Source organism: Mustela erminea, chromosome 13 (assembly GCF_009829155.1).
Source record: "Mustela erminea isolate mMusErm1 chromosome 13, mMusErm1.Pri, whole genome shotgun sequence".
Classification (NCBI taxonomy): Eukaryota; Metazoa; Chordata; class Mammalia; order Carnivora; family Mustelidae; genus Mustela; species Mustela erminea.
Window position 1 is genome coordinate 14,532,568 of NC_045626.1, and position 23,444 is coordinate 14,556,011.

A 23,444-nucleotide genomic window follows, 5' to 3' on the forward strand; every position below is an offset into this window, starting at 1 on the left:
GTACAGAGTCAGGAACCCTCTGTCTTGGCAGTATGAATTGTATTTTGCAGCTAAAAGGCAGAGGGAGAATGATCTCCGTTTTGATCAGTGGAATTCTTTGCCCCCTCTGTCTGAATGCTTATCTTGTTATCTCCAGGTCTGTGGGTGTCATCCTGTTCTTGCCAGTTTCTCTCTTAGGACCTAGAGTTCTGCCCCTGGATAAGCCCAGGGGACCTTGCTCTCTGCCTCTGGCCTATTCATTTGTGGATTCCTCCTCACTGGGATCCATTGGAATAAAAAGCCTCTCTATTATGTACCTCCCTGATGCTGGCCAACTGATGATTTTCAAAAGCCAGTCATCTGAAGCGGAATTTTCTGTTAGCCAGACAGGATTCCTTAATTTGTGTACCTTGTTTTGCTCCATGGCAGAAGTGGATGTAGGCCTGTTGGTGTTTTGCTTTCATTTCTGCATCTGTTGTGAGATAATTAATGACTTTAGTCTTGAATACTGCACGAACACTATAGGGGTGTGTGTGTGTGTGTGTGTGTGTTTTCTGACTGCAGTCTCTTTTGTTTGTCATTTAGCAGTGTGACTCCTAACAACTGTATTTCCAGTGCTTACCATGTGGAAGTCCAGATTCAGAATCAGGAAGGAAGATGTGGAATTATCCATTGGATATTTGATTGACTATTTTAGAAATGGGCTCTATTTTTTTCAAGTTTATGCCTGTTTCATTTCTCTCCCTCCATAAAATTTTCCCCACAGTATCTTTTCCAACATGAACAGATTAACTAATTGATCAGGAGATACATATTTTTTCTTGGCTTCTGAAAATACGAATTTATAGAATTTGTTTCATTTATATTATGGTAGTTTTGGGGATAATGTGGTTTCACTAACTTCTTCCCTCCTCTTATACATTTGAAAACCTTAAGGTTGAAATATCACTTCTGTAAAGTTGATATAATTCATACCAGAAGGATTAGTTGATTTCTAAAAATCAAATACCAGAATTTAAACAAGATAATTTTAGCCATTTTAATGCCTGCAAATGTCAAATGTTTACTGGTTGGTTAGATGAAGCAGATTTCCTCTAGTATATTTATTCTCAGGAGAGAAACATCCTTGTTAAACCGAAAAAGCACGTTTTCATTAAATACAAAATAGCACTAGGTGAGGGAAGTACCCATTGACAGGAAAGGCATTTGATAAATTGGGGTGCATTTAAAATGTGTTAGCTGCTCTAAAACCCCAGATCCATTTTGCCATGTGGCTTTCAACAATTAATGTGACAGATGGCCTCAAAACAGCCTTGGAATCCTGATCTTTTGTGTCAAGCTTCAGAGGCTTGGCAGTTGCTCTGGAAGGTTGAGGAGTCAACCTGTCCACCAGCTGTTTGCACTTTGGTTCCAGAGTTGATGGGAGGAAATGGCCATGGCTCTAAGAGCAGTAGCTCTCCTCCATGCCTTGATGGGGAAGCATTTTTTTTTTTTTTAAGATTTTATATATTTATTTGACAGAGAGAGAGAGAGAGAGAGATCACAAGCAGGCAGAGAGAGAGAGAGAGGGGAAGCAGGCTCCCTGCTGAGCAGAGATCCCAATGTGGGGCTCGATCCCAGGACCCTGAGATCATGACCCGAGTTGAAGGCAGAGGCTTAACCCACTGAGTCACCCAGGTGCCATGAGCAAACACAAGCAGAGGGAGCGGCAGAGGGGGAAGCAGACTGCCTGCTGAGCAAGGAGCCCGATGCGGGGCTGAATCCCAGGAACCTGGGATCATGACCTTAAGGCTTAATGGACCTAGCCACCCGGGAGCCCTCCCCCCCGGCCACAGTGAAGCATCTTGATTGGAATCTTTAAGTTTGAAACACATGGAGAGACTGGTTTATAGGCTTGAAATAGAAAGCCCTATCTGGCCAGTCCTACATGGCATTGTAGCTGTTGACAGTAGGAGTAGTTTCTGTGTTCTTTTGTAGTGTATGGAAATATATATACTAGAAAAATCAAAGGTTCATAAAAATTCAAAGAATATGCATTGCTCACTTTTGTATTCACTACTGAGATTTGACAGTTTTTTTTTTTTTTTTTTTTTTTAGTAGACTTTATGCCAAGCATGGAGCCCAATGTGGGTCTTGAATTCACAACTCTGAGATCAAGACCTGAGCTGAGACCAACAATCAGATGCTTACCTGACTGAGCTACCTGGGTGCCCCAGGATTTGACAGTTTTGTTTTTTTTTTTAAAGATTTTATTTATTTATTTGACAGACAGAGATCACAAGTAGGCAGAGAGGCAGGAGGAGAGAGAGGTGGAAGCAGGCTCCCTGTTGAGCAGAGCCTAGTGCAGGGCTCCATCCCAGGACCCTGGGATCGTGACCTGAGCTGAAGGCAGAGGCTTTAACCCACTGAGCCACCCAGGTGCCCTGGATTTGACCGTTCTTAACTTTTTGGTATCTTTGTGTCTGTCTGTGCTTTATCTGAATTGGTAGTTGTCAACTGGGGATGATTTTGATCCCCCCCCATCCCTTCTTCCTCCTGGGACATTTGGCAATATGTGCGACATTTTAAGTTGTTACTATTCAGAGGGTGCTACTGACATTTAGTAGGTTGAGGCCAGAGATGCTGTTAAACATTGTACAATGCCCAGGACAGCCTGTCATGACAAAGAATCCATCCCAAAATGTCAGTAGGGCTATGACTGAAAACTAAGGTAGGGTGTGTGTGTGTGTGTGTGTGTGTGTGTGTGTGTGCTTGCACGTGCATGCTTCCGTTTTTTTGCTAAAGTAATTGACGGTGAGTTGGCGACATAACGATAACTTTACTTCAAAATAACATGAAAAGACTATCTTATTTAAACAAGAAGAACTAAAAAGGAGAGTCTTCAGAGATCAAAGAAGCAAAGGGAGAAAGTGCTGGAAAATTAGATACCAGAGAAGGGAAGATTCTAAGGTGTAAGAAAGGTGAAATATGTGGAAAAACCTGATTGAGTTGTTGGTTACATCCGGGTCCTTGGCAGAAATGATCTGGATGGTTGTTCCAATCGCCACATCCTCAGGAACCTCCACAAAATAAAAGCCTGGCTCAAATATGGGGGGCTCATCCACATCTTCCACACTGATGTGCACTGTTGTTGTGTCCTGAAATGGGCCTAGGTTCAGAAAACGCATCTCTAGGTGAGGATTGGCTCCTTCCACTTTTAAGGTGTAACTTTTCTTGCTTTCAAAACTCAGGGGCTGAAAAGTAATGATAGGAAAATTGATTAGCCATGAGCATATATGTCAAGGTTCTGAAGGATCGCCAGTATTGATGGCTAGGGGTAGACTCCCAACTTCATTAAAATGGTGGAAAAGAGGCAAAAGGAAAAACAAGAGGAGTTTTTCCTTTGTTCAGTAGTTCTTGGTCTTAAGGTTATTTTTAATAGAAAATGTAAGGACGATCTGGACACTTCAGAGAGTGTGAAGACAGCTGGGGTACGAATCAGGAAAACCCCCGTTGCTCTGGGCAGGCTGTACTTGAACCTGCCTACTCTTCAACTAACCTGGTCCATGTGTCTTTAAAGCTGCTTGTTTATCTGAAAGAATGTCATGAGAACTAAGAGTGTGAGTTCAGTTTCACAATATCCAAACTGAGGCCTAGTCTTTTCCATTTGCTTCCCTAAAACAATTCTTCTTCTTTTTTTTTTTTTTTAGATTTTGTTTGTTCATTTGTGAGAGAGACAGAGAAGCAGGGAGGGGGAAAAGCAGAAGCAGACTGAGCTGGGACACCACCTCCAGCACCCCCTGCACCCCCGGCCTTGGGGCTCCATTCTGGCACCTGGAAATCATGACCTAAGACAAAGGCAGACGTTTAGCCATATGAGCCACCCATTGTCCCTATAAAAAAAATTCTCTGGTACAAAGCAGTAGTGATTTTTTTTTTTTTAAAGAAACTACTATAAGCACCTTACCAGGGTTCTCAGAGTACCGTGTCAGATCAATGTTTGTGTATTAAGTTTACCATAGATGCTCTCTTTTAAAAATCTCTTTTAAAGGCCTAATCCAGTGCCTCATTTTACAGTTGAAGAGACTGGAGACAGAAGGCTTCAAATACTGGAGCCTTAGTTCCATGGTTCTTGGAACTTAGTGCATGGTTCCACAGTGTCAAAGTAGAAATGCTTATACAGATTTTTAAATTCCTCATTCAAAGGTCATCTACAAACCTTTGACTTTTTGTAGTAAAATTCCGTGTCATACATAAAATTTTTTGGTTGCTTCTTCTTCTTTTTTTTTTTTTTTTTAAATCTGTTCCTACCTTAAAAATATTTTATGCCAAAATAAATACAGTTTTAGGATAGAAACTGAACTCGAGTGGTATCTCTTAAGAACAATCCATTCATTTTTTAAAAAAAATTTATTTATTTATTTTTAAAGATTTTATTTATCCATTTGGCAGAGGGAGAAATCACAAGTAGGCAGAGCGGCAGGCAGAGAGAGAGGGAAGCAGGCGCCCCGCTGAGCAGAGAGCCAGATGCGGGGCTCGATCCCAGGACCCTGAGATCATGATCTGAGCTGAAGGCAGAGGCTTAACCCACTGAGCCACCCAGATGCCCCTCATTTTTTTTTTTTAAGCTGACAAAATGTCTAAATGTTTTGAGCAACATTTACCTCAGAACATCATCAATAATAATAAAAAAAATCATGGAAAGTTAATTCTTTAAGATACTTACAGTGGATAGCAAAGCAGTTACTAAAGCTTAGAAGTCACATATCCACTTGGTAGTGAGTTAAATTTTTCTAACTAAATATTCACTGGTGCTTTTTTTTTTTTTCCATAAAATATGCTGAATGTCAGCACATTTTTAGGTTAGAAAGAGGCATGTTTCCATTTAATTAACTGCTTTGCTTTTGAGAAACAAACAGCAGTAGAAGTTCCTTTAACTAAATTAGGCATTTTCAAATTCTAACAAAAAGTTTTTGCATAGTTGCTCTTTGGTTATTACTTGTTTTGCATTAGTTTCACCCTACATTGTATTTCTTGTTTCGTGGAATCAGCCATTCCCGTTTAAGCAGCCATTTTACCAGTCTTACTGTCTCCCTAGTTTTTAGTCAGAAGGCAAGGTTTTTGGGGTACCTCGCTGACTCAGATGGGTAGAGCATGTGACTCTTAATCTCAGGATTGTGAATTTGAGACCCACATTGGGTATAGAGATTAACAAAAAATAAATTAAAAAAATAATTTATAAAAAGGCAAGGTTTTATTAACAGGGAAATCAGACCAGGCCACTCAGACTATGATACACTTGAAGGAATAGTTTTACCAATTTATTTATATTTACTCTCTAAATTTAGACATTCATTGTTTCCTGGTAAATTATATTATGTTTTCCTGAAATTCTTTCCTTAAATATGGGTAACCCAGAGTGGGCACTGTTGTTTATATTAGGTTTGTTCTAGGTAAAGTTTGTTTTCCCCTTAATATTAAGTCATTTTCCTAATTTGGTATAAATTTTGTATTTTTTTATTTGAGGTTACATTAAAATTAATCCTTTTAGTATAAAGTTTAGCATATTTTGGCAAATTATGTAGTCATATCTCCACCATGATAAGATACAGAACAGTTCTGTCTCTGCCATTACCCCTTGCCCTGTGCCCCTTTGTCAGCCCCTTCCCATTGGCAACCAATGATCTATGCTCTGTCCCTATTATAAGAATGTCATATAAATGGAACCATTCAATATATACTTTTTCGAATCTTTTACTTGGATGATGTATTTAAAATTCATCCATGTCTTTTTGTGAATGAACAGTTTGTCCCTTTCTATTGCCAAGTACTATTTATTGTACGGGTGTACCACAGTTTATTTATCCATTCTCTGCTAGACATACATTTCAGTTGTTTCCAGTTGGTTTCGTTATGAATAAAGCTGCCATGAACATTTGCATACAGGTTTTTCTTTGAACATAGATTTTTATTTAACTTGGGTAGAGACCTAGGAATGGGATTATATGGTTAGGTGTGTTTTTAACTTTATAAGAAACTTCCACACCAGTTTTTAAAGTGGATGTACTGGTTTCCCACCAGGAATGTATGAAAGTTCTAGTTGTTCAACGTCTTTGTCATTATTTGATTTCATCAGTTTTTCTGATTTATTAATTGTAGTGGGTATGAAGTAGTATCTCATTGTGGTTTTGATTTGCATTTCCCTAATGCTTAATGATATTCAGTGTTTTTATGTATCTTCTTGAAGAGTTGTTCATATATTCTGTATTCAAGTCCTTTATCAGACATGTGTTTGCAAATATTTATTTCAAATCTGTGATTTGTTTTAACAGTGCTTTTGAAGAGCAGAAACTCTTAATTTTGATGAAATCTTACTTATCACTTTCTTATTGGTATTATCGTGTCAGATCTAAGAAATCTTTGCCTAGAGAGGGTCACACAGATTTTCTTCCATGTTTCCTTATGGAAATTTTATAGTCTTAGTATATTGCATATTGGTAGGTGTATGATCCATTTTGAACTTATTTTTATGAGATATGAAATGGTTTTTTTACATATGGATATCCAGTTGTTCCAATACTAACTGTGGAAGAGACTAAAGTGAGTTTTTAATTATTAAAAAATAAGTTACCTAGTGATGATTATATTAAGATTATTGTCTCTCTCACCTAACACCTAAATAGTTTTATTATTTAAAATCCAAAGAAAACATTGTCCTAAATACTCTAAGCTTTAAATTGCTCACAACTGAAATATGAGTTTAACTTTTTTTTTCATGAAAAGTTTTTGTACTTATTTTTTAAAATCAAAGAATTGTTTGTTTCCATAGTCATAATAGTAAATCCAGGAATAGTAATCTCAAAACCTAAATTCCAAATTCAAAGAATTTCCTAGAGTTAGAGCACATAAAGAAGAGACATTATATTCTTAAAAATTGAGTCGCAAAAATTGTGGCAAAAACTAGTAATGCAGTTTTTTAAAGCAGTTTTAATTATTCCTTCTTTTGTTTCCATAGTACTTTGTCATACTTACATTATGGTTCTTTTTATTCTGTTTTACAAATATTTCTTTCTTTGTTGGTCCCTTTCACAGACTCAAGGACAAAAGCTATGAATTAAGTTTTTATTTCCCTGCGCCTAGCAAAGGTCTAAAACCCAAAAGGCAGCAACAAAATGTTACCTCGAGTTGGACAAAAAAGCTTTTCAGTCCAAGTATTAACAAGTACCGGTTGGGTGATAATATATACAGATTTTATGTTACAATATTTCAGTGATTTTTAAGGGGTGCATCTTTTCATATTTTGACATTTTGGAGCTAGGATTGCTTCTCCAATTGATGACGTCTTATAGTTGCTTATGCCCAACAGGAGAGAGGGTGCAATTGAGTTCTGCACATTATGGGTACCACATGTGTTGAACTTCATTGCCTTCTAAAATGTCTTCAGAAAGATTGTACTATGATTTGACATTGAAACAAAAAGTGTTATGTGGGCAGAATGGCATGGAAACAACAGCAGGGAGTAAATCTGCTATTAGTGAAGCACATATGTCTGTGTCAACTAGAGCTTTTTCAAAAACTATAAACTAGGGGAGAAGAAGGCCTTGTATCATTTAAATTGCAAGAGTTTTTTTTTTTTTCTTTTTTAAAGTAGTATATAAAAGAATGATGTGATTTACATTTCATGGGCATCTTAGATTTGATGAAATATAGAAGTTTTGCTCTTTGTGGACTATTTAAGAGGAAAAGGAAGTAAAAACAGTTGCTTGTTGTATGCTCGGAGATGGAAGATATGCTGAAGACTGGAATATGGCCTAACAGCATGCTCATCTAAAATAAAGAGCAATCTTTAAAATATATATTTCAAGTTATCTTTCAAGCATTTGACTTAAGAGACTGAAAATCAATTGATTGATTACTTAAAAGCCAAAAAGACCCAAGGTACTGGGTAGTAATCAGTATGGTTTTATGAAGACCCAATTCTATCAATTCAACTTAATTTTTCTTTTTGAAAAAGTATGTGCTTTTTAGACAAATAATAGGGCTTAGGGAAATAAATCAAAAGTAGAACTTCCGTTTCAATTTTATACAACATTATTAATGACAAAGTAGAAGATGGGTGTGGATCAGGCATCTGAGTGAATGTTCCAAAAGTATAGACGGAGCAGTCAATAGCCTCAAGTATTTATAATATTTGACTTGTCTATCCCCCCAACTTACTGACCTCTTTTTAATTCCATTTTCTGTCACTTCCCAAGTTCAGAAGAGAAATCCAAATGACCTTGGCAAAACTGATTGTTGTTTTGATTAAACATGAATATAGTTTAATGACAGTGAGGAACAGTGGTATGTCTTATTAGGTTTAATCTTTTCTCCACATAAGGGAGCTGGGGAAAACAACATTTTGAAGTTCCTTTCAGATACAAAATTGTGATAGTTAATATTTTAAAAATGAATGGCTTGTAATAATGTCTAAGCTATATTCTAATAATTTGACATAAATTAATGTTAGAATTATTTATTAAAATACAAAATAACATTTAAAATATATTGAGAATCCCAAAAGCTCTTTTTCTGATTGCTTAATTGTTTTAAAGAAAATTTTTGCATTAAAGAAATAGTGATTATCTGAAGCATTTTATCTTCAATACGATAATTATCTTTGAGTATTTACCTTGCTTACAGTTATCAGTCATGGTAAGCAGTGTCTTATTATCTGTTTACTTGAGGCATACCACATGAAAGGTATATGTTCTTAATCCTATGTCATATACCAAATTGGTATTATTCTAGTCATCTTTTATATTTCCTACATGTTATTAACTCTCAAGGGATGAGAATAAGAAACTGCAGTATTTAAATTACATTCAGATTTATTTGTTTGTGAAGTTATTATCAGCATTTTACACTGTTTTGAGGTCATCGTGTGCTGGCTTGTAAAGATTTCTGGTTGGTGGAATGCTGAATCTGTGTTCTTTTGCTGTATTGGTATATTGCTTAAGTGAATACAGGGCAAATAGGTGAACTCGTGCCTTTTAAAGCACTGGTTCACTCAGAGGAAAAAGTACTTAACAGCAGCCCATAAGGTCCTATGCAGTTTGGCTCCTTTGTTACTTCTCTGAATTTTTTCATCTATGGGTCTTCCCCTCCACTTAGCCTTATCAACCCCCTTGTTGCTTTTGAAACAAACTAGGCAGAGACCCATCTCTCGGCCTTGGCACCGGTTGTCCCTTTGCCTGGAACACTTTTCCACAGTATCTCTGTGCCCATTCCCTTGTCTTCAGGGCTACATGTGTAGTTCTCACTGAAAGTCGTTTGTAGGGCACCTCCCAGGATTCTGCGTTGTCAGGCTGCCCAGCTCTGTGCTGTGACTCTATCCACTTTAAATCTTTGTATAAATGTCACTTCTCTGTGAAGCTAATCCCAAGCACCCAGTTTAAAATTTGAAGTCGTGTTGGCTTTTCTGATAATCACTTTTGTTCTGTTTTACCCCTCCCCACTGTAACACTTCACACTTTCTGGTATATTACTTTGTTGATTTACTTGCTATTTTGATTGTCTTCTTCCCTTTATTAGAATGTAAGCTCCATGAAGGCAGATATTTTTGGTGGTTTTATTTATTCTCTACATTAAATGCCTAGAATAATACATGGCACATAGGGAGACGCTCAATAAGTATTTGTTGAATAAATAATTTAACATACCTTGGGTTTTTAGATATATTTAAAATAGAGAAAGAAGATTAAATCAATGAGTTTTTAAAGTTCATCACATATGTACTTACGAGGATATTAAAACTTCGATTTTTTAAGGTTTTATCTTCCATACCAGTATATCCATATGTGCTTTATGCCACCAAAAAATTGATGGCTTACATTAAAAAAACTTGGTAATTTATGAAGCAAAGGAGTTTCAAGTGATAATACTACCCAGCAGCTATGTTTGATGAAGCTTTTCCAAGTCTAATTAGCTTCTATGGATCTTATAGTAGCAATTAAAAAATCTTTGTGTTATTTATTGATTCATAAATAATATTATAGCTTGCTTTATTCTTATTTATGGTATACTACAGTAAAAAATGACTGTTGTTCAACTGCAAATATTGATCAAGTCATTAACATCATTAGTGAATTAAGCTACAATAATTTTTTAAGTGGTTAACTAGTGAGCTAGGAGAAAGGACATATTTATAATATATTTTTTATTATGACATGATACCCTCTCTGTAAAATGATGACACAGCCAGTTTTACATGTGAGCAAAAGAAGTAAGAGTTTTTTGTTTTTTTTCAAAGGAGAATGTTTATCAAAGGATTTGAAGCAATGTGTATTAATAGTACAACAGTCCTTACTAACATCTCATATATATTCAAAGCCTCCATTAACATGATTTGGAAAGAGGAGTTGGATTACCTTCTTCACAGTTATGATGCCAACTTGGAAATTGGGATCTGTGTTAATGTCAAAGGCATCTGCACCATCTCCATCCACAATGGTGTATTTCATCTCGGCATTGATTCCTTCGTCCAAGTCCTTGGCAAACACTCTACCCACAGTGGCGCTGACTGGAGCCGATTCCAACACACTCATCTGATAATGTTCTGTGGAGAAAGGTCAGAACATGCATTCTTGTAATCTGTTGCTATAGAAAATGCCTCGGCAGTGTCAAATCATATCAGGCCTGCTGGAACAGACGTCTTTCTCCTGGTTCAAGAATTAAAGCTTGAGTTTTACAGAAGAAAATCTGAGATCCGAAGAGGCTGAGCAGATAGTATGAGGTCTTAGCCTGTACTAGATGTTTGATAAGGACAGGCCAAAAAGGCATGACCTAATCCTAAGAATAGGACAAAATAAAAACAAAAATATTTCTTATCTCAATGAATCCACCTTCAGAGTGGAAGGAATTACCTTGCTTTCCAATCTTTCAGTCCCTCCTAGTGAACTATCTCCCCAAATGTTAATTCATTCTGAGAAAGAAAAAACATTGTGATTGCAAAGTACATACTTATTCTGTTTAGACTTGAAATGCCCACATTTTCCTTTGCGGCCAAGCCAGTGTATAGAGTTTTCATCTCTGCGGCCACCTGCCCAAATTTAATGGCCATCACTGATCTGTAAAGGAGGAATAGCCACAGAGAGCAAGTTCCCTCCAGTTCCACATGTTGTCCGTCTGTATGTCCTTGCACTTGCTTCTGCCCAGTGGAAATCTCTGTTGTTTCTTGTTCTCTTGTTCCAGAACAGAATACCCTGAAAGTTCTCACAAAATATAAGAATGTCTTCCTTCTCAGCTTCACAATTAAATTTAGAGTTGTGTCTTTACTCACGTACCTTCTCTGGGGCTCAGCTTTTTGACATTCTTCATTATTTTGTCAATCAAAATGTGACTGACTAAATAACATAGAAAATCACATAATCATATTTTCAATATGTTCATGGTCTCTTTTATTCTAATGTGTATTGCAAGCTACAGGGAAGCCTGGGGTGAGGGCTTGAGTTTCATGAAGATTTGGGGAGGTTGACAGCACCCAACCAGGTCACAGGAGAAGAAATAATGCCTGTTCCTGGCAAATTTGAGCCAGAAATTGCTAATGTGTGTACTAAGCTGGCAGGCACTTGGATTTCATAATCTCTTTCCATTCTCTTCCAAAATTGTTGATGGATTAGACTTTGTTATTATAGAACTTATAGGAAAAATAAACAAGTGTCTTTCCCACACCAGGAAAGCTCTGTGTTCTGTGTTTAAAAAAGCCTATACATAAAATTTCTACATGTGATGCACTGTATTAGATCTGAGATCTTGATATTCCATTACATTTGGTTCAGTTACAGGTAACTAAGCTTGTTCAATATAAATAGTAGGAGTGTCATTTTGCCAACATCCCATGATCATTTATGTTAATATTTATAAAAAGGAAGGAAAATTGAATTTTTAAAATAAGCAATCAGAAGATAGTAAAGCAGAGAGTTTATCCAAGGTAGGTTTGTGGAATAGTGAGATCATTTAAACTTTGTTTTAACAAACAGATGGGGAGATACTTAATGGTGAGATAAAGACAATTTTTTAAAAGTCCAAAAATAATTACAATTTTAGGAGAAGCAGAGATGATGTGCAAAAAATGCTTGCAGGCAGATTACTTTTATGCATTTACATTTCATCTTCTGTGCAGCACAGTCGTGCTCTATGCTAGATTCCCCATTATCTTGAAAAAGTGGTAACTTGAAATGTTTGCTTTAGAATGGGTTAAGATGTTGGTTTGTGGAGCAGGACTAAAACCCTGGTTAGCGTTGTGTTATGCGGTTGTAAAGTTGTCGTGTCTGGGGTGGTGTGACTTTCCTGCAGTTTGTCCAAATCCACATACTTACGAGCTATGTAGTAACTTGCTGCTTTTGCTCTTTTTGTCTTCATCAGAGGTACTGTCGAGTGTCAAATTTAAAAAGCCAAATATTCAGGAATATTCAGGGATATTCAGGAATCTGTAGTGTGCAGTGTGTGCAGTGTGAGCCATTCATGAAGTAATAAACGTACACAAAGGAAGAAACCAGTCCGTGGGGCATTTCACAAACTGTTCTGTGATGCCCCGCTGTCCTGTAGAACTCATCAGTTTAGTAGCTACTTGGTTGCACCACTTGTGAAATACGTACCTAGTATTCTGCCTTTTTGTTTTATGAAATGTCATGGAGTCTCTGTGTATACAGTTTTATGAGGATGTTTGAATTTCCTTCCCGTCTTTATGTAGATAAAAGAGATGACTCAATGTATAGATGTTCAGCCGAAAGTCTGGTTTGACTCTGTGTTTAGTTTTTTTTCTTTCTTTTCTTCTTTTTTTTCTTTTTTAAATACCCGATTTTCCTGGTCAGGTCTTTCACATGAAATTGTGTCTGCTATCCTCATTTCTCCAACTGCTCCTTCAGGCTTCTGATTCTCAGATTCACGTCTCCATTCCTGGGCTCCATTCCACAGGTATATCTCTATATTTCCACCATCCTTAAGGCCATTCAGCAGATTGTTGTCTGTGACTTCATATTCAAATCTGAGTTTGTCTTCCTCCTTCCCTGCCATCAGTTCCCTTCTGCATCCTCCGTTTCTATCAGTGCTACAGTTCTTCGCCCTGTCACCCAGACTTCAGGCATCATAGTTACCTTGGACTCCACCCTCTGCTGCGGTTCCTTCAGCCAAGAAATCAGGAGGCAGAAACCCATGTTTTCTTACTTGTCCCACTGCACTCTTTCTGCTTTTTCCTTAAGTGCTTATCATTGCAAATCTCGAATATTCTAAAAGCCTCCCTGATGGATTCCCTGGCTTCTAGTTTCCACTCCTGCCAGCCCATCTGTACATGGCTCTCAGATTAGCTTTCCTTTAGGTCTCTGTCTTGCTCAGAAACTTTTCGGTGACTTCCTTTAGAAATATAGCACATCTAGAATATAGAAATATTTAGAAATATAAGACATTTAAAACACTAAAGAGCAGGTCTCCATTTTTAGGGAGTTTTTGAATATGAAATCACATTTGCTACTTTATTTCCAGGTCTTTATACTGTAGATACATATTTTTTCTTTACATTCAGGTTCTATTGGAATGAGCTCTCGGAGAGCAGAGATTTTGTTTGTTTTGTATACTGTTCTATATGCCATACCTAGGTGGTGCCTGAGGCAAATGTTTTTTGAATGAATGAGTGGCTTGCCCCTTCTGGGATGTTTTTCTTTCTTCCTACTTAAATCTTTTATGTTTTTGAGTCCCTGTTGCAGTGTTATCCTTCAATGAAGCCTTCATTCATCTTAGTTTATTGTGCAAGTTTCATTCTGGACTACTCAAGTGGCACAGCAAATGCTAATTTTTGGTTAACTTTTGATGAGTGTAGAGTATGTGTTCCCCAGCTGGATCTTCAGCTTCACAGGGACAGGGACTCAGTTTCATGCATCTTGTATCCCTCGTGCCCAGTGCCATTGGAAAGCAGGTGGTTGGTACTCTTGTGAATTGACTGGCTAAGGTAGTCAGATGGGCACCTCTGTGTTGATCTTCGTTTTGGGTTATTTTCTCTGTGTGTGTTCTCAACAGGGCAGTATTGTATCCAAGGGGGGCAAACATCAGTTTGGGGTGGGGGGAGATAGGAACAAAAATCTTAAATGCTACAGTGGTTTGTGGCTCTCTAAAGTTCAGCCGTTCCCGACAAAATCTTATTCCTTAGTATTTCATTTTGTGGGGTGGAGTGCAGGGTGTGGAAATCAAGAAAAAAAAAAAAGTATATCAGAGCTCCAGAGAGTGGTGGTAATGAAAGAAGTGAGAAAGAGTGGCTCCGTGCTGTGGGATGTTGGGACCCAGAAGGGAAATGGTGATATAAGAATTGAGTAATAAATGTAGGAAGGGAACCCATGGATAATTGAACTTTAAGAGGAACTCAGGCTGGGCTTTTTCTTCCTCTTCTGTAATAGGTGCCTCCCTCTGGCCTGAGATCTTTACTCTCACTGGTTAGGTACTCACTCTGGGGAAAGCGGGGTGGGTTATCATTGACATCCAAGAGGGTGATGTTGACTGTTGTGGTCCCAGCTAGTCCTCCAAGCTGTCCTCCCATGTCCTTGGCTTGGATAATCACTTCATAGTATTCTTTGGCTTCTCGGTCCATGTTCATGAGTGCTGTCCTAATTACACCTGCAGGATAGAAAAACAAATCCACACATCCAGTGTTTAAGCTTGGCTTTCAGGTTTCTCCCTTGTGGATTGTTAGTATTTAGAGTCTAGATGCATATCATCTGTATTTTATTAAACTTAGGATTTAGAATTCTAGCTTCTAAAGAGTGCTGTGCTTAATAAACAAATGGTGAAACAAACACTATCCCAGGAGGAAGAGCTTCCTTTGGCGACATTACAAGGAGAGAACAGGAGGTGGCAGCAGCGGTTCTCGAACAGAGTTAGGGACTAGCAGTCCGGGCCAATTTCAAGGGTCTCTGTTGTACCAAAGAAAACTGGGGCTTTGGGTCCCGTAAAACACAGCCTCGTATGTCTGCAAATCTGTGATTTTAGATAATTCTCTTTCAGCCTGTACTTTCTCTAGCCCCGAGAGCCCTTGTAGTGTGAATCACTTTTCTTGAGCAGCTCACTCCCACTCTCCTTTCCCTGTCTCCCCAATACCTGTAAGCAGGGTTGAAATTCTGATTTAATTGTCCTTTTGTTATATATGCCTTCAGTTTTGTTCTGCTTACCTGTGTGCATCACTGGTTTCCACGAGCTGGGACATGAAAGATGCTCTATTGAGTTGTTCGTTTTTAACATGCATAAGGGATGAACTCCCCCAGACGGTAAGTAGCAGCATCACAGTGTGATGATACACTTTCATTTAAGAAGAGGGGTCTAAATCAAAATCCAGGGAAATGTGTTGTTTTGATCCTGCCAAGGGTGTGCTGTAATGTTTTATCTCCCTTTTAGCCCTGCTATGTAGAAAAGTTGACTTCTCTACACTCTAGGCAAAGATTAAAGGCTTGTTTACTGCAAGTTTACAGTGTGACCCTTGGCTAAATAGACCTTTTGCATGCAAAGAAGAGAGATTGGGAACCACAAACCTGTCTCCACTTTACTCCTGAAGTGTATATATTGCATTATAGTAACAACATTCTGAAGTGAAATATGCAGCATTTTCTTTTTTTTAAATGCCCTATGGGCACAGCAATAACTATCTTTTGATGTATTTTTGACCTTAACACTTAAGATGCCCCCTGGGAGCTGTCAAAATAATATAAGGTTCCTCTTAGGATATAAAGGACACATTACCCTCTTCCTGCCTGTATTTTATTCCCTGTGGGCATTCCCCCACTTTCCCTCCCCTTCTGCAGAATTGTTAAAGTTACTGTTTTATAGAAGTCCCTCACTGCAACCTTTTTTTCTTTCCTCCTCCTAATTTATACTTCCTCACTTTCTGCTTTTATGATATAATTTTCTGAATGCCTGGTTCCCCTTAGGACTTTTGGAAAAAAAATTCTATCAGGTTGCTAATAGAAATGTATTTTTTTCTCTTTCAAATGGAGAGGTGACTTTGAGTGTTAACCATTTACTCTACCTCTGAGGCTGTACGTTTCTTTACTCAAGTTCCTTGTTAATTATTCTTAGGTCTTCAGTCTTCCTGTATGTAGAACGAGAATAACACTACTGCCGTGTATCTCACAGGGTCACAGGAATAACGGGAGGCTCAAGTATAGTAATGTCTATGAAAGTATTTTACAAGGAAGAAAGCTTGGCACAAGCAGGGTAATAATGATAAAACATAAATTCTGTAGTCAAAGCTTTCACGTAAAACTGAAAGAAACAACAAAAACAAAAAACCACAACCAGACTTCTGTCCGTCTGTCCTTTGTTGCCACATTCGTTCTTACACATCCAGTTCTTTTAGTTGTCCTCCCTGTGAGAGCTTCCCACTCAGCACTTGCCTTTTTAGGGGCCACATCCCATCTTCTGCGCTCTTTCCCCCCTCAGCAAAATCTTTGTGTCCTGGCATCCCCTTATTCTGGCCACGTTCTCTACTTAGTACGGGGTGGTTCAGTGGGGAGAGCATCAGACCAAGCGTCAGGGCACATATCTACAGAGAGAAGCACTTCGTTGGGTCTCAGTTCCCAGTTTCCTTATTTGTTAAGTGACCGGTAATGGACTGGATGGTTCCCCTAAGGCTCTTCATAGTTTCCAAAATCAATGATCCTAGTTCTCTAGTGAGCCTAGGTTAATGTGTCAATCCTCTTAGGTCTTCTTGGAGTGATAAAAGACAGTCCCTGGGAATAAATTCAGCTGTAGGAGTTACTGAAGGCTAGTGAGGATGTCCCTTTGTGTAGGCAGGCCTTTTGGCCTCTCCAGTCAGACTCTGTACACTGTCTAGACATAGTGCTGCTTTTACCCACCAGCGTAGTGGTTGTTTGCTGTCTTAATCCTAAAGCTTGTAACAATCTTCTTTCATTAATACAGTCCCTATAAAGTCCTGGAAAAGGAGAGTTGGGTTTATCATAAGTAGCAGTTATGAATTAGTAGGGAATAAAGCAACCAGCTCTGATGACATTGCATCACATACCTGTTTTGGAGTCCACAGAAAAATATGGCTGGCCCTGGAGAATGCTGTACACTACCCGGGCACTGTTGCCGTAGGTTGGATCATCAGCATCTGTGGCTGTCACCTGGATAACAGAGGTCCCTGAGGAAGAGAGATGGTGGAAACCTGTTCAAGTTGAATAGCTAAAGGCTGGAAGCAGTGCTGAATAGGCAATCTTAACGCATTTGCAATTGTTACGTTTGCTTCCTTGGGAGAACCCTTTTTGAGGTCAAGCTTCCATAGCTCCTAACTTGTGCCTCTCTAGTGAGACAGGAGTTAATTCGTGTTTCAAATTCTTAGTAACCAGTAAGAACAACACAGTCTTTGGGTCCTTCATTGTTTTTTTGGTAATACCAAAATGCTTCTTCCTTATGAATCAAACATTTATCTGTCTACCTTCTGTCTTTTAAGAATCAGAACTGAATAACAATTCTAAGCTTATTGTTACTATTATTTTTTACTGTGGCTGATTTCACTGCCTAAGTAGTTTCCTGCCTAGGGACTTGGTTGTCATTTTTGGTCCAGTTTTAGAATTTGTGAGCTGCTTTGCACATTCTCTCTGTGTATAGAGAGGAGGATCTTCTGTAGAAGAACTGCTGTCAGTGAGAATCAGTGACTCTCCACCTTACCCACTGGTGACATTTCTGGCACAGTGGCGACATAAGGTCCATCCAGGAACTTGGGCTCATTGTCATTGATGTCTTGGATTTTGATGATGAACTCTGACTCTGGCTCCATTGGTCTGCCAGTCCGCCTGTCTAGGGCTTGAGCCCTTAAAGTATACTGGGCCCTTTCCTCTCGATCAAGCCTCTGAATGGCATGGATGTCTCCAGTGGTGTCATCGATGGTAAACACGACACCTGCACCTTCTCCTGAGAGGATGTATTTGATGGATCCATCTCCCCTGTCCATGTCTGAGTGAAGCTAAGAAAAAACAAACAAACAAACCCCCAAATCTCATTATGCATATGAAGACGTGGTGGAAATTAATTGATTTTCAGTTTGATCCAAGCTTATGACTTCCTTTTCAAACTTATGACTTTCTTTGAAAGAATTTCTTTCACCCAAACATTTAAATTGTTGGTCTACAAAGAATTAATATACATTGAACATGATTGTATCAAAGACCAAATATAGATTGATGAATAAGTAAAATTCTTTCCACATCACATTCAGTATCCTGAATTTACTACTGTATTTTTAGGTTCCTTGCCCTGAGAAATATGGAAAACAGGAGTTCTGGGAAGTATAGGCCCCCAGCATGAGAGTAAGAGCAAGTCTACTAAGGAGGAGCCTAGCATTTCCACTTAAGAAAAAAAAGTGGACAAAGCTAACATTTTAAAATAAGTATTTGACATAAACTAAGTTTTGGAGTTTCAAAAACCTTGTGATGATTCAAGTTGCTTGAAAAACTGATGGACTGATTAATAAGTAGGCTATGGCCACTATCCTGGAAATTGTAAATGACCTCCAGGGACTCCTGCAACTCTGATTCTGCAGTCCCGATTCAGTAATTTCATTCAACAGGACTATGTATGCATGCCTGTGTTCTGGGTATCAGAATGGATTTAACAGCTGGTTGTTGGTATTTGCATCAGTGTATCTCTCTTTGGTGGGACCAGTTCCTGGGCTTGTAATTGAATCACTCAAATCTATATGTGGATAGTTGAGTTAGGGACATGCTTTTATCTGCCCATCCAACTATGTTATCTCCTGGATTACTTTGTAATGAATAAGGCACTCTCAAAAGGAGTCCAGGGCACTATTTTCATACTAGGGCCTAGAAATACATTTCTGCATCTCTAATTACGGATAACGTTCTATGGCAAGAATTCTGAAGGTTTGTGTTATCATATAAGTAACAGTCTCTCTCTAAAGTGGGTTTTAGCACTTTGAATGGTTCAGAGATTTAGTTTATAAAATAGACAACCAGTTTTAGCTTTAGGCTAGTGGAGGCAGATGTATCTGGCCTAAAACATAATGTCAGTTACAAGCTGAGGGACTTGGACAAAGTAGTGAATGTTTACTACTCTCAAATTTCTAATATTATAAATGTAGAGGGCACCATTAATACTTACTTTGAAGGGTTGTTGGGATCATTAGAAATTAATGTATGTAAAGCACCTAGCACAGCATCTTTCCCATAATAGGAATGCTATAAATGGGGCCGATTATGATGATGGTAATAATGACGGCGATATGCATAGAGAAAAGGGTATTAACATGCCCAGCTCTTCTCTGCTCCCTTCAAGCCTTCAGGAGTGTAGCAGAGGCGGCACAAACAACCTTTGGCTTTTTTATTATTCATAGTCTAACGGGGAAGGGTATAGAAGGCTGCCTGAAGCACGGCTAGTACAGTGTTACTCTGAGGATGAAATGGCACAGACACGAAGAGGACACCTGAAAATGTATTCATAACATCCTCAGACAAGGATGGGTTTGGAGGTTGAGGCTAGCTTTGAGTTGATTTCAAACTGACTCCTGGCCAAATCACATAGGCAGCGATTTTGCTGCCGAGAGGAATTCAGCTGCGTCTTATCTAGAGAGGGCAAATAGAATAACATTGACCGAAAAAATGGCCGAGGAATTTTTTTTCTACTTAGAGAATTCTGTTTAGAGTATGAAATTCTCACATTTCCTCATTGCATATATAGTATTATTATTTCTTGCAATCCAAATCTTCTATTTATGCAGTTAAAAAAACCAGAGGTGCCCAGCTCTTATTGTGTAGAATAAAAAGCCATTTTATTGGAACCTGGTCATAAAGAAATGAAAATCCATTTCATCTGGAACTGTGTTTTCAGGCAAAGGAATGGGGTTTGGAGGAGGAGGAGGAGAGAATCTCAGGATTTTTTTTTTTTTTAAAGATTTATTGATTTATTTGAGAGAGAGAGGTAGAGTGTGTACAGAGGGGAAGGGGGACAGAGGGAGAGAATCCCAAGCTGATTCCCTCGCTGAGCTTGGAGCCAGCAGGACTCAATCTCACGACCCATGAGATCACGACCTGAGCCAAAACCAAGAGTCGGGTGTTCAACCAGCTGAGCCACCCCGGTGCCCTAGTCTTCAAGCTATGTTACAAGGCTATGATCACCAAGACAGCATGGTACTGGCATGAAAACATACACATAGACCAGTGGAACAGAATAGAGAGCTCAGATATAGACTCTCAACTCTGTTGTCAACTAATCTTCGACAAAGCAGGAAAAAAATATCCTGTGGGAAAAAAGCAGTTTCTTCAATAAATGGTGCTGGGGAAATTGGACAGCTGTATACAGAAGAATGAAACTGGACTATTCTCTTACACTATACACAAAGATAACCTCTAAATGGATGAAAAGACCTCAGTGTGAGACAGGAATCCATCAGAATTCTAGAGAAGAGCATAGGCAGTGACCTCTTCAACATCAGCCATAGCAACTTCTTTCAAGACACATCTCCAAAGGCAAAGGAAACAATAGTGAAAATGAACTTTTGGGACTTCATCAAGATAAAAAGCTTCTGCACAGCAAAGGAAACAGTCAACAAAAACAAAGAGACAACCCAAGGAATGGGAGAAGATATTCGCAAATGACACTACAGATGAAGGGCTGATACCCAAGATCTATAAAGAACTCCTCAAACTCAACACCCCAAAACCAGATAAGTCAAAAAATGGGCAGAAGATATGAACAGACACTTCTCCAAAGAAGAAATAGAAAAGGCTAACAGACACATGAAAAAAATGTTCATCATCATTAGTAATTAGGGAGATTCAAATCAAAACCACATTGAGATGCTAGCTTACACCACGTAGAATGGTAAAAATTGACAAGGCAAGAAACAGTAAATGTTGGAAGAGTTGTGGGGAAAGGGAAACCTTCTTACACTGTGGGTGAGAATGCAAATTGGTGCAGCCACTTTGGAAAACAGTGTGGAGGTTCCTCAAAAAATTAAAAATAGAGCTACCCTCTGACCTTGCAGTTGTGCTACTGGATATTTATCCCCAAGATACAGATGAAGTGAAAAGAAGGGCCATATGCACGCCAGTGTTCATAACAGCAATGTCTACAGTACTCAAAATGTGGAAAGATCCAAGATGCCCGAATGGATAGAAAAGATGTGGTCCATATACACAATGGAATATTAGCCATCAGAAAGGATGAATACCTAACTTCTGTACCAACATGGATGCGACTGGAGGAGAGTGCTAAGTGAAAAAAGTCAAATAGAGAAAGTCAATTATTATATGGTTTTACTTATTTGTGGAACATAAGGAATAGCATGGAGGACATTAGAAGAAGGAAGGGAAAAATGAAGGGAGAGAAATTGGAGTTGCAGACAAACCATGAGAGACTCTCGACTCCGGGAAATAAACAGGGTTCTAGAAGGGAGGGGCTGAGGGGGATAGATGAGCCTAATGATGGGTATTAAGGAGGGCATGGATTGCATGGAGCACTGGGTGTTATACGCAGACAGTGAATCATGGAACACTGCATCAAAAACAAGTGATGTACTGTATTTTGACTAACATAATTTTTAAAATGCTGTGTATTTGTATATGAAGACATGTAATCCGGAAATAAGTTCATCCAGGGCATGGCAGATTATTTAGGGAGAGGAAAAAAGAATAGAAGCTGACATAACGTACCCAGAATGGTTTTGAGGTGTTCTACTTATTATCTAAAAAGTTTTGTCCTGTGGTCCTTAAAAAAATCTAAGCGTACTTACTGTTATCACAGGCCAAACTTAAGTGAGTATTCTGTGTATGGAGTGTGCTTAGAAAGTGAAGGCTATCATTGCTGCTGTAGAGGTCCAGGTTCCTTGGGAGCCATCCAGCTGGCTGATGTCAGTAGAGTCTGGGTTGAACATCAGATCTGTTATCTTTTGTTTTTGTCTGTATTGGGAGAAGAATTTGAGGAATTCTCTGGATGGTAAGTTCCTTGAAGGTAGGAACCTCATGTGGCTTTCATTTTAGTGTGGATTCTCACATGTAGCAAGGGCTCAATAAAATTGTCTGGAATGAGTGATGTAGGGTATAGGATTAGGGTTAAAATTTTTTGTGAAAAGTCACCTTTGTTTTAAAAGAGCTAGCAGCATCTTTCAGGTAGCTTCTGGGTGCGTGTTTGTGAACCCTTGAGAGAAGGGACGGAGGAGGGGGTGAGAGGACATCCACAGAGAAGCATGATGACAGGAACAAATGGGGACCAGGTATGAAAGGGACCAGAGTTTGCTTATACAAAACTGCTTTCTTAGGAATATAATTGTATCATTTCAGGATCCAGTCAGGGAACAAAACCTAGACCAGTTATTTTAGCAGAGCAAATTTAATGTGGAGAATTAGAAAGGCAAAAGGGAACACTGAGGTTTTAGAGGGTTAGAAACTCTAGGAAACAGCTAGTGTCCCTTTGGCTGGGGGCAGAGGGCAGCAGTTGGGGCTCCTGGAATCTAGATGTTTGGAGAAGGCTGGACCTGAGGCCTCCGCAGAGGGAGTGCTGTCACCGGGGGTTGGAGCTTCAGGAGCATGGAGGAGGTGCCCCCAGCACCCACTTCTTTCAGACTTCAGACCCAGGTTTTTGAGGAGGGGCTGCCATCCTGGTGTGCTGCGCTTTCTGAGGGGATGCGGTGAGGCTGGTGCTGGGCGTGTGGGGAGGATCCGGGAACTGGAAGCACCTGTTGGCTGGTAGCAGGAACAAGTCCCTTCTCCCTCCTCCTGCCTCTGATTCTCCCTCTTGTACATTCTACTGTCGGAACCCAATGGGGTGCTGGTCCAAAAAGGAGAAACTGTGGCTCGCAGAGTCCCAGCCCTGACTGACATCGCTGTGGGGCGTAGGGAAAGGTGAGTACAGAGCTGAGAGACTCTAGCTGAGGAACCAGCATGGAAATGTGCATGTAGCATTAGGGGTTGCCAGCCATAGAATACACATCTGGTTATGACCACTGCAAACACAAGCATTGATAGCTTTCCCTTACGTCACTCAGCAAACTGGCAGTGTAATAAAAATGTGTTTTATAATCTGTTCGTATTAAAGTCTGCTAATGCTGACTGAGTACCAGCTCTTCAGAGGAAGGTAAGGGGCTTCTGGAATGGAGTTGGCAGCACATGGTTACGTACATATTGGGAAAACATTCTTCCTCTCCAAATCCAGAAAGAATAAGACAGGTATCCTAATAATGTTGGAGTTCATAAGATGTTCAGTCAAAGGAGTAGTGAATGGTGTGAAGTCCAGGTAGATTATGAAAAATCTTAGTTGATTTAATATTTAAAAACAAGGGTGATTTTCAGTCTTTTTTATCATCTCTCATAGTGCCTCGTACAATTCCAGGAGCTCGGCAGTGCTTACACTTCGCGGTTAGACAGCTTCCGTGTAGCTGTTAACCTCAGCATGCCTTGGAACCACAGCTTCGTGCCCACGCACACACTCTCTGCATCCCGCTCTTTGCATATGTC

General features: G+C 39.1%; 1 protein-coding gene across 4 annotated transcripts in view; it reads right to left on the reverse strand.

Annotated features, from left to right (window-relative positions):
- Positions 1-23,444, reverse strand: part of CDH20 (cadherin 20) — a 203,072-nt gene that overhangs the window by 22,068 nt on the left and 157,560 nt on the right. For all 4 annotated transcript variants that reach the window (XM_032310722.1, XM_032310721.1, XM_032310723.1 and 1 more), the window contains 5 exons: positions 17,647-17,941; positions 17,000-17,119; positions 14,434-14,601; positions 10,368-10,555; positions 2,959-3,212 (listed from right to left, as the gene is read on the reverse strand). In XM_032310722.1, the coding sequence (XP_032166613.1) occupies positions 2,959-3,212; positions 10,368-10,555; positions 14,434-14,601; positions 17,000-17,119; positions 17,647-17,941 (1,025 nt within the window). The remainder of the gene's footprint in view (positions 1-2,958; positions 3,213-10,367; positions 10,556-14,433; positions 14,602-16,999; positions 17,120-17,646; positions 17,942-23,444) is intronic.